Here is a 14378-nt window from a genome sequence, read left to right as displayed (position 1 = left end):
ATAATGCTTTGTGCCTCAAATATTTTAGGGATACTCATTGATCCAGCCATTAAAATTACACTTGTAAGAATAACACACAAGGTCATACAGACTCATACATCCACTTACTTACACATTCTGAAGATTACAGGATCTATTGTAAAAAGAAGACATTTATGTTCCAAGACTCTTAGTTCATTTCACTTGTGCACTTCTGGACTGCTTATAGAGACTTATTTATGACTTGGTCTTTGGAAACACACCCCCTGGTATAATCTCTTCTGGCTGAGGATACCTTACAGGACAGAAACTACTGACTCAGGATCTACCTAGAAAACGAAACTGCATATTTAGGGAACTAAGGTACAAAAAGGTAACCTACCCTTCCTCAATTGTAACAGAATTCATGATGATACAGTTTGTTATCTTAACTTTGTCTTTTATGGTACACATGCTGCCGATGATGGAGTGTTTGATGGATGTCTTCTCTCCAATTTGTGTGGATGATCCAATGATACTGTCTGATCCAATCTAGGGAAGAAAAGAACAGAAACTAGCAAAAGTATATGGAGCTCTCTGATATATATTCTCCATACACCCCTCCCAAAGCACGTCTCAACCACTCATCAATAAAGTTTACCCTTCTCTACCCTGAGGGATCCTTGGCAGAGGTAAGACCTGAAAATTTAGGCCCCACCCCACAGACAGACAGTCTTCCCAAGGTCTATTAGCTTGGTAAAACTCCATCAGTGGATCTGGCTCTGTAGGCCTCATGCAGAAAGGTAAGCATGATAGGCACATTCCTGCTGGTACTCACTGGTTTCACTCAGGTTTGCCCTGTGAGACCTGTTATAAGGGAGGCTTGAAGCTGGCATTCAACCAAAACACATTAGCAAGAAGCAAAGCTAAAATACTGATCCTTTCTGGGTTTGGTGTCCTTAGGGAGGCAAACTGCTCAACTACCAGGAACTGCCATTAGGGAACAAGAGGCTGCAGTGTCTGACTTGGGACTAAGCTAGACTTTTTACCAAACATTTTGAAAGAGAGAGACTGAAAGGCTGAAACCCATGGGTGAGCCTACAGAAGACTTTGGGCTGTATCACCTATGTTCCACCATTCCACACTTCAGAACTTGGCTTCACTTCCAATAATGAATTTTAGCACGCAGTTCTTGAAACAAAGTGGTTGCAGACTACTAAAAGAACAGAGATGGGAAAAGGCAACACTTACCATGCCTCTATCAGTGATCTGTGCAGACCCATGAATCAATGACTCTTCCAGACCCAGATTAAGCAATAATTTGGGAACCTACATGAAAAAACCCACATCACAAATTAACATGATAGTGCTGTATCACAGATGGCTTTGGTTTCCATTGCACAAGTGTATTTGCCATAAACATTTTAACTTATGGGAAAAGGTAGGTTACTGTATTTCAAATGTCCACCAGCTATGTGTGATTTATCATCTCCCACTTTTGTAAAGGAGACAGGTACACTGCTACCACAGTGCACTACATGTCTCCTTTCAACTCAGCTTCCCACTTGTGGATCTGCAGCAGCTGGCTCCAGATGAGCACAGTGATATCCTGTATGTTACCACAATGTGCAGCATGTGCCATTCCTAATGCAGCTCAGCGTGTAAAACACTGCAGTAAAGTGCAGTAAAGCAAGGGAGGGAAGCAAGTAATAACAAATATAAATGAATAAACTGGCATAAAAAGATGACTGTGTCCAGCCCACTCTGTGAGATAGTATTCTGAGGCATGGGCAACAAAATTGTATTTCAGATGTCTAAGTAGAAAGAAACTAAAGTTGATCAAGTGGCTATTCCAGATGATAGAAAGGTGCACAAGAAAAGGCTCTCGACAGGGAGAAGGCAGGTGTTAGATAAGCAGACAGAGCAGCAATGGTAATAGAGACACAGCCTGAGAGGTAGCCAAGAACAAATCTGTGGAGAGCAATTTTGAAATGGCTCCTGAAAGGAAGGGGAGGTAGCATTGTAGGAGGATAGGTTATCACTCCATCGTTCCTTTTGTGGGTGAAAGAGCAGCCTGAGGCATTCTTCATCTCCTGGCATCAGGCTGAAGCCAAGGTCACACAGCACAGAAGAAGTGATGACAGCAGGACAGGGATGTTAGGGGAGGTGGGAGCCTTGCAGCAATGCACAGACACAGGGCTACAGTTACTGGCAGGATGTATGTATGATGCAATGTATGATGTCTTTTGGTAGGACAGAGATGGCAGTCAAAGGAACACAGGGTGAATGAGGGCTAAGAGGTCTGTGTCACAGCAAACTGTATGGCTGAATGAGAGGCAGCATGTGTTGGGGCTGGTGTGGAGCTCTGCACATGCTGCTTGGCCACCCAGGATGTGGGCACTCACTGACCCATCTGGGAGGTCATCTGAAGTCTCAGCACAGTGATGGTGCAACTGAGTTTGCCTCAAGGCTGGAAGCAGCACTCATTAAGTCTTCCTTTTCTCTACCCAAGCACCTGTTTTTACAAAACTCTTAGAAAAGCATATCTCTGAGATCTCTATTGCTCTGTTAAATTTGGCTGAATGATGCCAGCAATTTCCAAAGCTGCTATTAAGGAACTGCTACACTGTACAGTTGTGTAAAATTATTTCCTTAGAAAGCTGGGATAACAAGAGCTGATGGCCAAAGAGTGAACCTCAAAAAGCAAGTGTCACAGATCTGAAAAAGACAGGATCAGAGGAGTTCACATTTCTGAGCTATCATTTCAATTTGCCTGTTGGCCCCAGTAGACATTTTCACATCTGTAGCTCTTTATATCTTGAAGTTGGCCCTTCCCACTAGACTTGGATTTTGTTTATTTTTTAAAAAAGCAAGAGTAGATTGGATCCTTCAGTCCAAGGTGCAAGCCCTACAGAAAACCACCAGGTTACCAGAACACCACAACCTAGGCAAACCCATCTGGATGATGCTGGCTGGGGGAAGAGATGCCCTGACATGTTACCTAACACGTGACACAAAGATCCAGGAGAGGAACACACACTAAAGCATACCTACAGCATAGGTTGGAAAGATTCCTACTATCCAGTGTTGATCTGCAGGAAGGGAAAAAAATGAAGAAAGGCTCTCGCCCTCCTCAGTGGAAAGGTGGTGTGGTGAAATAAAGGATTTTACCGGCCAGAGCAAAGGCCTTATTAGAATCAGTCATTGCTAGTGCAGCCTGAGGGGTAACCTACCAAGGCTACAAGCTCAAGCATTTTGCTCTGAAAAGAAAGGTTAGACTGGGGGCAGGAGTCAGAGGGAGTGCCTGGGTCAAGGGAAGGTTTAAGATGTGTTTGGATTTAATTCATCTTACAAAGAAACTATTTCCTGCTATTGAAGATAACTCCCTCCTGAACCCACCTGCCCACACACAGGCTGCAGGCATCCAGAAACCCAGCTGGAAGTGAAATGATGTGAGCAGTGTTTCCCCACCAGAAGGGCAATGGGTTAGGATGCCATTCCTTCCCACAGCTACTGGACTGGACTGCTACTGCTATGTGAGTCTGTCCTTTGGGACCTCAAAGTTATAGGTCCCGACTTTGCAGCAAGGGGATCGGGATTTGGTCTATGAAGGCCAAGATAAGAGCAAACTAAACAACCAAAATCTTCCTCAGAGACCAACAAAACAGGTAACCCCACCCCCCCCATCAAATTAAATGCGCATCTTTTATGAGGATTAGCAAGAGAAACAAAATGCAGTGGCACTGAAAAAAGGAACTACTTTCTCACAACTCCTCATTAAGCTCCATTTTATGTTTTACCTCCACATAGTTTCCTTAGAAATTTTACCATCCTGAAAAAGTTCAAAATTCAAAGAAAATCCTTTCCAACGTTGAAGGCCCCAATGTGACTTCAAAACACTAATTCTTTGTACCACCCAGGAGCAAATATATTTCCTGAACTAACCAAAATGTAGAATATTTAGGTTAAAAAAAAACTCAACCAAAAACAAAAAACCAACACAAAAAATCCCACATGGAGTCTGACTGGCTTAACTCAATAACTTTTTACTGAAGTGCCTGCTGCCAAATGTACACGCACACTTCCCTTAGAAATTGGTATTCTCCCTTAACCCTTTGGGCACACTTGTTCCTATTTTGGGGGAAGTTTTCTGTTTCTGACAGCAGTGCTGCCTCTCTTCCTCATCTCCCTAAGCACAAAGCAAATGACTTTTTTTCTGTGTTCCTCTACAAACATCAAGGAGAAAGAGCTCCAGTGTGTAAACTCATGCTGCCATTCTGCAATTCTGATTTGCATTAATTAATCCATTGTTGTCAAAAAGAAATCAACTCAGTCTGAGAGCAATGGCAAAGCAGTGACCACTTCCAGAATTCCCAATACAACTTTATCACCTTTTCCAACTCCACTTAAGAAATCTCGAGTCTTTCCTTACTGCTCTCCTTACTGCCCTTTCAAAACTAGAGGAAACCGGCCATTCCTGATAGCAATGAAGTTCATCATTAGCAGAACAAAGTGCAGAGAACTTGTACATTGCATCAGCCAGTGTAGTCAAAAAACCCCTAAAACCCAAATCCCCACCCCCTAAAGATATTATGAGCTTTTAGTCATCAGCTTGTTAGGTAGCACAGGATTTCCCTAATTCTCATCTGTGATTTTTTTCTTTTATGAATTCTCAGTAGTGTGAAAGCTGCAACAGATGCTACCTCAGATCAAGAGTTCACCTCTGTGTGTACCTGGAGCACCACAGTAGGAAAACCTGTTCATGAAATAATTCTTTTGTAATGGAAATCATTAGGCAATTTAAATAAAAGTTTTAATCTTTCTTCAAATTGTTAATAATCTTTGTTATTATCACAAACAAACATCTGCTAGGAAGAGTCCAGTCAGAACTGAGCATGCTTTTAGGACATGGATGACATTGATTAAATGAGCTATCAAAGCTACTTCCATTCTTATTTTCCTCACTTTGTGGTTCTTTGGCCGTAGGTCCTGATGCTCCCAAAAAACTCCCGAAGAGTGTGTAGGGTGAGGGTTTTCTCTGCTAAATCAAATCTAGAGTAAATCAGTGACAGAACTGTTTCCTGGCCTCATGTCCCTATCCAGCAAGCAGTAGGGTGAGGTGCCTGGACAACGTGGCACTTGTTCAATTCCCACACACTGCTCAGCTGTATCACAGAGAGTCACTGCTGCAGGGTGAAATGCCCTGTAAGCTACTGCTGTATTTCCAGGTGGAACCTCTGTATTTTCCTCACCTGCCTGTTGGCTTCAATGTACAGCCCAAGAGTATTCACTCGGTAGCACAGCCCCTCCTTCATGATATGGACGTAGCAGCGCACTTTTCCTTCGTGGAGAGTTTCATTCATATCTCCTCTGTGATCATTCCAACAAGAGTTATCTGGAGCAGGTTTCAGCAAGCTATTATCTTCCTTTATGAAACTATAAATGTCTGGAGAACACACACATGCATGAAGTTAGACAGGATTTAATGAAATACCTTCTGAAGAGGAATACTATTAAAATACTGTTGGTGAAGGGAAATCTTCGCCTCACCTCATCTCCATGGCTAGATACTCAGCAATCATTAACAGATTTTATCACACGTAGTGAGTAAGTACTTATTTTTATTCTGCAGGTGTGAATTAAGGAATCAGGACAGATGCAATGTTTTGCCCAAGGTCATACAAGGAGACAGCAGAAATGCTAAAAATAAATTCCAGAATCTGAGATCCTGTCCAGTTCCCAGTGCGGTGTGGTTAAGAGTTAGTCTGTTGTCCTACACAATTTTAGGGACTCCCTCCTAAAATTACGTTTTCAAAAATGAGTCTAACTTTTTCTCAAAAAAAAAAAAAAATACAGAGACACTAGCTGATTTGCTTATGGTTTACACCAAAATAAGGGAGGACAAAAAAATTTACATAGTACACAATTCTGTTTGAAAAAGAAGTCTACTAGAATATTCCCTAGGAAAAGCTTCCTCTGCTGAAGAAAAAAAAACCTCAATCTCTAAAATAGTGGTTCAGGCTAGTTCTGTACTCTACTCCATAACTCAGCTGTAGCATAAGGGCTTTAAAACTTCCATAAACCCAAATCTTTGATACAATACTGACCTAGGGATGCTTGCTCTTTTTTCTTTTGGTCCTCCTCTTTGTTGTCTAGTCCTTGCTGCAATGATGCCGGAGAAGAAAACTGTTTCCTAACCAGATGTGGAATCAGTTCACTCCGGAGAGATGTGATTGTCCTGGAGAAAGAGACACATGAAATCTGTGAATGTTAAAACTTATGTCTTCATTTCCTTTGTGTAACATCATCATACATTTTGCACGCTTCATGAGGATGAATCAAAATGGCAAGATATTAAGACAATGTCCATGAATCACCTGCTTCCTTAATGCATTAAAATACAAATAAATATTCAAAATCAGGAAAAAGCTTCATTTTCAGAACTAAGTCCCCTATATTTTAACAGCAGTGACTATAATTTAATGTCATTATCCTACAATTCATACTTGTGTGCAGATGGAATGCAGAAAGTAACATACCAACATTGTAATGAAAAAAACTAAAGTCACTTTATGTGGCTTTAAAAAGGGCATCATTTGACTGGAAAAGAGAGAATAAAGCACCCACAGAGGGAAAACCAAACAGCTCCTTTTCTTTGTGATAAAAATATGGAAATGCTCAAAAATATACAAAATATCAGATTGTTAAATTAAAATTTTTATGAAGTATGCATTAACAAAATTCCTGCTCAGATGACACATTCAGAAAATTTTAAAGACTCAGTCCTTTAACAAGAGAAATTAGAACATTTCAGTTTAGGTCCCAAGACTTTCATGTTCTTTAGATGCTCCAGTACAAAAGGTATAAGTGAACAGAAAGCTTCCAGAGGCTTCAGCTGACAATAAACCCATCTTCCCCTTGTACAGATTTAAAACTGCTATTGTATCCATTCTGATACCTCAATACTAGGAGTTGGGGAAATCACAAGGGGTTTTCTCCCAAACCACCTATGCCTTAAACAAGGGTCCCAATTACTAGATTATTTCTACTCTTGATTTATACATTGCAATGAATCAACAAAAAACTCTCCCAAAAGACACATATCAATGTAGAAAGTCTATTGTACAATGGGATTATAACCCTGCATATTTAATTTTGACTATGAAAAGAAAATTTTATTTTTCAATTAAGTATTTGGGGAAAAGACCCAAATCAACACTTTTTACAGTCGGAGTGCAGTCTTAAAATAGCTTTATTGTTGTTGTTTCATTATTTTAACAATCTCCACTTAGTTACTGAATTGTGGATTATTTAAAGTAGTACTTGGGAAAATCATGCAGAAAATGAACTCAAACTTGGCACATATAAGAGGAAGTGCTAAACTTCAGAGGAAGGATTCGAGAACTAACACAGTGAGTTTGGCTAGAGGAACTCAACAAATAACAACCCACAAAGAAAGAGAAGTTGTTTAGAACAGAAGATGGCAAAACTAGGAACTAACAGATTAAAATACGAAAGGCAAGTACTAGAATGAGTACAGTGAAAATTATTGTGGTTGGCAAAATCTCTAGCAAAGGGGGATCTTACACAGTTTGAACTTTAAGACCAGCTCAAAGTCCACCCAGGCTCCTTTTCAGGTCGATGATAGTGAAGCAGAGCTAAGGACCAAAACAGTCTTTCCTGTCTCTGGCTTTGAAGGGAAGATTCAGAAGTGATTGCCAGTTCAGCCCTATGAACAAATACAGTGTGTTTTTTTCTTGACAAACTTTTTCTTCAGTCCTCAGTGCGGGTTTGTCACTCCTCTGTCTTGCAGCCCACCTCTGAAATGTTGCTTTTATGTTTTATTACAAACAAAGAAAAGCTCTAGTCTTTAGTATCGCCTCCTACTTGAAAATAAGATTATAATCACCTTCAGATAGCTGTATTTCAGGAACCAACGAAGTAAAACACTTCATTCCTTAATCACCGAATTTCTGCCTGCTAACCACTTACAGGCGCGCTCGGCGCGGCCGCGCCGGCTCCGCGCTCCCACACACGTGGGGCTGTGCAGATGGGCAGTTTACTAGCTCACAATGTTTGCCTGCAGCTGTGCCATTCAGCAATGATTTCCTGCTTGGGTTTTATACTGCATCCAAAACCGACAATCCTCTGTTTCCCTCAGAGGCTGGCTATGGCATTTATAAGATATATTACCTATAAAATACCCAAGTATTTGGCAGTGTTAAATAGTCTGATGCAGAGGACAACACAACACGGTAGGAAATGAAAGCAGTGGAAAGGGGAAAAGAAAAAGTTTTGCAGTTTTGCCTGGTTTTTGATGGTTTAATCTTTCTTGGCCAAACTCCTGAAGCTTTCCTGCAATTTCTGAAATGCTAGCCACATTCCTTTGCCAAAGGTGGAGCAAATCTCTGGGTCATCCATAAGATGTGGCTCAGAAACACATCCTTCTTACTGGAAAAGGAAAACCAGGAAGGTTCGCCTCTGCTTGCTGTTGAAGCAATTTATATGCAACATTAAAGGAATTTGCCTTCGGAAAGTAGTAAAAATACACAGTAAGGCCCTCTGTGAGAAAGATTTGGGAATTTTTTGCAACAGATCTTGCAAATTAAGATACACAAAGTGATAGCATGAGACTATTATCTATCAGAAGCAGGAGAAACTAAACAACCAGCTGGAACTAGGAAAGGAATTTAAATCAAAGGAAATGCAGAGGGACTGAAGACCCTTAATCAAAAAAACCCAAAAATTAGAAGGAGTTTGGAAGAACCAACTGGCCTGTTAACCTAGTGACAGAAGAAGACAAACTAAAAAGATTTCTGGTCTAGTGTATTTAAAATTCTAACAGTCAAATCCCAAACTTCACATGCCTATATTCAGAAGAAATAAATGAAAGACTGTATAAGCTGAAGAAAGCATCTTTTTTTATTCTCTTCAGGTTTTAAAACTGGAGCTCCCTGGTTTCTAAAGCTCGTTGTTTTTGTTAGCACCAAGAAGTGAAAATGAAATATGCACTGATATCCACAGAAGGAAAAATCTGCTACAACCAGGAGAAAGAAACCAAAGGGGTGAGTGGGAGGAGAGGAGGGCACACAGAATTTTGGCAGAAATCCAACTGCAAGCCAATGTGGAGTAAGCATGCTCTTGACACCTCAGAGCAAACTCCAGAGGTAGAGAGCATAAACATGAACCTGCCTTTGAGAAACATTTGCCAAAATAAATATGTTTTCATAAAATCTAGCCCAAGTGACAGGCCCTTTTTCGTGACTTTTCATTCCCTAAACTTTGATTTTTTAAGTTCTATCTGTCTGTTTTCACCTCAACAGAAAGTAGTAGGTTTCCAATGAAACCACCAAAGATGCAGAGTGCTATTAGATGTTTTCTTGTAAATGAAGAGAGGGGGACACACTAATCCCTGAAGCACCTTATGTGGCTCCAGTACCCTGAGAAAAAGAGTTGGCAGCAATTTTGAAAGAGGTTGATACTGATCACATTTTAAGCATGCAAAAAGAAGTATCATCTCTTGCTTGGAATCTGCCATTCATGCAGCAGGTCACAGCTACAGGGGATGCTGGCAAGAGATGGCGCATAAGTGGGGGAAACAAAGACAACTGGGCAGTTGAAATTCATGGTGCAAGTGCAAGAAAAAAAGTCAGAATTCAAGTGAAGATTAAATATTTAGCTATCAAAAGAACCTCCTGGAAAATTCAATATTAAATGTACCTAAGAGCTTGGAGCACACATCAGTTACTTGCAGTCAGCTATGTGGATTGCAGACTCAGACAATATAAACTTAGACTATTCAAGGTTAATTTTATTTAAACCTAAAACATTAAGGGACAAAAATGGCTACTTGGTCAGACAACTGTTATTTTACCAAGACCTGTTACTATCAGCAAGACATAATTACACCTTTAGAATCCCTTTATCCCTGGTTCCTGTGCACTCTCTGTATTCCCAGTGTTCTCATTAAAGGCACAGATAAGGTTCATGTTAAATTAAAAGGTTTTACTTGTGAAAGAATGTTGGGCGAAAACACTCTAGGTCAATAAGCTTAATATTTAAACACAGCTATGCAAAATGTTTCAGAAATTTTTAACCATAAATAAACTTAAAACAGAATAAAACACGGCAGAAGTAGGTTTGTATCTATGTATGTTATATTATATTACATTACATTATGACTCACGGAGGGCCAACTTTTACTTGTTGCTGAAATGCAACTGCCTCTGGGATGAAGCTTATTGAAATTTCAGCAAGAAATGAAGAACAATGTAGCCAACTGAAACACAAGAAGAGTTTTGGGGGAGAAAAACTAATACTGTCTCCTTCAAAAAAGACAAAAAATGGATTTCACAATTATGCTTTAACGGGCTGTGATTTCTGCTCTTAGATATATGCATTGCTGGCCACTCTGTCATAGGACATGGAAAATAATGGTTCTGACCAATGATGATAAGGAAAGGAATCTCATAAAATCTTTTACAATAATACAAGACCCTATTTGAATCTAAATTTTGGTGGCCTTACACAAGTCTAGGTAACTGAAGGTGCTGTTTGGCTTGATCCACAGCAGGAATAGGACCATCCACAGCTTCTGCTTCCTGCAGCTAATTCCCACCAGCTTCAGACTCCCTGAACACAACTGTCAGTTCCATTTACCGGCTGTCATTCATTTTCATTTTCCATGTTTAATGTTAAACACCATAAAATAGTATTAATGAGTATTAGCATTCTAATATCCTCCCTGTTTTATTAATCTGTGATGAAGCATGAAATCTACTGTTGCTGTCAGCACCCACCTGTGAAATCTGCTGTTACCCTCCATGGGTAGCTGCAGGGGGCTTCCCTTGCTATCACTGTCAGCACTATCAGCTACATCTACAGGTGCAGATAGTGTTTGTGATTCCCCACTACAAACAAGCAGATCATTAGCCATTTTATACCTATTTGTATACTTTTTTTTTTTTTGAATAGGCAAATGTTAGCTCTTGTACAGCTATGCAAGCGTACACTGGGTTGGGCTCTGATCTTGGCTCCACAGCCTTCAACAGAGATTCTTCAGATCACATCAAAAGAACATGAGGCTGTATTTCAGACTGGTGCTCATAATTAATGTTAGAAATGTATACATAAATACAACTAAACAAATCCTAAGGCAACTTACAGTTTTGGCCAGAAAGGAGTTGCATGTTTATACAGAACAATAAAGATGTTAAGAAAAAGGGAGGGAAGAAAAAAAAAAAATGACAGTGTGTTGGAAGAAAGAGAAAAGTTAATTCTGAACCCTGTAGGTACATAGTTCATGGTTCTCATCGTTTAAAGGACAAAGCCAAATAACATTTAAAAATTCCATGTAAGCTGGGAGCTCTCTTGTTGAATCTCAACGTTATTTTCTCCTGATCCTTTGATGGAGATTAAAAATTTCCATGTGAATACAAAGAAAGAAACAACAGTTACTCTGAGATTTTTTCCCTGAGCATTTAATGCTCCAAACTAGAGCAGCCAGCCACCATTCCCATCTCCTCCCCCCTCCTTCAAGAAAAAAAAGTCAACTCACTTTGAAGAAAAGACAAAACAGACAAAACAGGGTCAGGGCAAGGGGGATTAGGGAAATGATATTTATATCATGGACCAAATTAAAATGTCAATGCAAGAGGCAGGCAAACAGCCCATGCCACATATATACACCAGGCATGTTTCCTCAAGGAAACAGGAAAGAGATTTGAAAAGAGTTAATGCAGTCCTGAGTTAATACCACCTGCCTCAGACTCAACACCACTTAAAAGACAGTGTTTGGGTCCATTTCCCACAACATCGTTTTAACAAGCACAGTGGAAAAAGGAATTACAGGACTTTCCCCCTTCTTCTCACTGATTCATTACGAAAAATGCTGGAATTTCTGAGACATGCTAAGAATGCAGAGAAAACAGAGAAGGACTACATACAAAAGGGGAAAAAAATCAAGTGATAAATCTCTAGGGTGTGCCACATCTCTGCAGAAGGCTAATTCTGCCCTTACATCTTGCAATAATCCTTTTGCCTTTGTTTGGTGTAACCAAGACCAATTATAATACAGGAAAACTCCAAAGTAATCAGGCAAGCCAATTAACTACCAAGCAATTAATTGTGCCTAGTTCAAAACCCTGCAGCACTCATCACAGCATTAAACATCTCTTATATCTTGCTATGTTCTATATCCCCTGTTCTACTCTCAAAATTTGGACCACAAAAAGAGCAAATTCATTTCTCACACCCTGCCATAATTTCATATTAACTGTCAGTGTCTCTTATTTTTGAAGCTAAAAGCCTAGGGAGAAGACAAGGAAACTTCGAGAAATGTTCTACTAAAAGGTAATTCCACATGACTGCATTTGTGCTTCATTTGTCTTTCCACACTATTTTCTAACTAAAACCTTAAAGCCTGACAGCAACATACTCCCAAAGCTCACAAGAACGTGCATGACTCATTCAAAAGCCATTACACAGCAAGCCAGTAAAACTGCACAGCTTTGCAGGCTCAAGTTTATGAATGACTTCCCAAAACTGCAGAATCACCACCAAAACTCCACATTCCGGATGATGGAGGGAAAGCAGAAGACAAGCAAGTGACAGTCACAGATACCATAACATGGAGAGGAACCAGATCAAAGTATGAAAGGGATGGTATGGATGTAAACCACATAAAAGCTGTTCTCAAGTTCCACCAAGTCTGGATGGAGTTAAAGGAGCAGGGATCTAACTTCCACTTCTGCCAAAAAGCCCTTTGGGAAACAAGGCAGCTTTCTGAAAAATTGACCACAGAAATTAAAACTCCTCAATTACATACTCAAATCCTTTGAAAGCGTGTGCACACTCAGCTCAGGTCATCTAAGTAACCTTAACTCTGCCCACTTGCCAAACAGCCAGCAACACCCCACAGCTCCCAACTAACACAGCTTTTGCACAGGAATGCCAGCAAGTTTAGACATTTTTAGAACTTCTCTCTGACCAAAAGTCTCTGAGGCCGTCGGAGGCCACCCAGGGTGTTTGGCAGGTTGTACACACTGCTGAGGAATGGATCTCATTCATTCCCAGACAGCATCCCATTCTTCTAAAACAAGCGCACCTGCAACAAATGTGATTCCTTGCCAGAACTCATCTTTCCCGTTTCTCTCCCACCTCCGCCTTTGCAGCCATCTGTGTCTGAGTTACAACTTTTTTCTAAGTGCTTTTGAAATTAGGCTCCTTTTCTGAAAAAGAAACAGGCATTCTGACAATTTGCCTAAACAAACACACGTATATGATGCATTTGATAAAGCTGATGTGTGTCCATAAACCGATGAGTTATGTAAACTTTAGGTGCATAATTATGCATTTAGATAAATAGATTTAAACACTTCAGACTTGTATAAAATGTTAAGTGTCAGAAAATGCAGACACAGCTGTAGCTTCACATGGGCAATCTCTTCCATGCCACTCCACTGGTATTGCATTACAGGCACTGGAGATGCCCACATGACTTTGCTCTTTCTCCATGAAGATACTGTGTTTGGTGGTCTGCAATCAAACTGACCTATCTTCAGTTTGACTAATTTCTTTCAGCACTCTGGGAAATAAACTGTATGTTGTAATTCAATCCTGCTTCCACCTATACAAGTACCATTTCTATACCCTTCTCCCCAGCACTCTACCTTAACTCCATATGGATTGCTAATCCTTGTTCCACCCCTCCCTGTAGGACAACTCTTCTGTTCTTTTTACTATGGTGTTTGCAATATGATCTTCTGTCTGTGATAAAACTAAACTTTTTTTTGTCTTCACTTTATCCTTTCTTGAGGAACTTTGAAAGCTTTTTGGCCAATGAATCCCATCTCCTCTTTTTCATGAGACAGCTTTTATGCATAATGTTCTTTCCAGGTGGTATTAATCCATTAAAGTTTGGTGTAAAATGCTGTGGGAGCTACAGTTCCTCTCTGCATCTTTGATTTAGGGGAAATACCACTCCTTGTCTCCATTCAGCTCTTGGACTTCTTCAAAACCAGTAGCTTAACTAGACAGCATTCAGCATTTCCCATAGACTATTTAAAATGTTATACTCTTTTTTAAAAATTTTTTCACTTTAAGTAAAGAAATTCAGTTGCTCCTCTTTGATTCAAGACTGTTCTATGATCAACCCTTACCTCATGCTCTAGGCTCCTTATCACATTCAAAATGGAACTCAGAGTACCATCACTAACTTAAGGAAGACGCTTCTTAGCTACTCTATTCATGTATGTATCACTGGTAGCAGTTACTGTCCCATCTATAGGCAGGAAGTTAGAAGTCTCCCACAACAATAATGCAATGTAATAATAAAGTCAGTGACAGTGTTACAGACTTATTTATGATTATTCATGTTTCACTTGTCTTGCTAAGGCACAGTGAAATTTAACATTGAACTA

The 14378-nt window shown here is 40.0% G+C and overlaps 1 protein-coding gene across 2 annotated transcripts in view; it reads right to left on the bottom strand.

Moving 5' to 3' along the window:
- EIF2B3 (eukaryotic translation initiation factor 2B subunit gamma) overlaps nucleotides 1-14378 on the bottom strand; it is a 98831-nt gene that overhangs the window by 24051 nt on the left and 60402 nt on the right. For both annotated transcript variants that reach the window (XM_002193632.6, XM_030278875.4), the window contains 4 exons: nucleotides 6066-6196; nucleotides 5211-5404; nucleotides 1210-1287; nucleotides 362-510 (listed from right to left, as the gene is read on the bottom strand). In XM_002193632.6, coding sequence (XP_002193668.2) covers nucleotides 362-510; nucleotides 1210-1287; nucleotides 5211-5404; nucleotides 6066-6196 — 552 coding nt within the window. The remainder of the gene's footprint in view (nucleotides 1-361; nucleotides 511-1209; nucleotides 1288-5210; nucleotides 5405-6065; nucleotides 6197-14378) is intronic.

Source organism: Taeniopygia guttata, chromosome 8 (assembly GCF_048771995.1).
Source record: "Taeniopygia guttata chromosome 8, bTaeGut7.mat, whole genome shotgun sequence".
Lineage (NCBI taxonomy): Eukaryota > Metazoa > Chordata > Aves > Passeriformes > Estrildidae > Taeniopygia > Taeniopygia guttata.
Note: the sequence above shows the minus strand (reverse complement) of the source record. Positions and strands in the feature narration are given on the sequence as shown.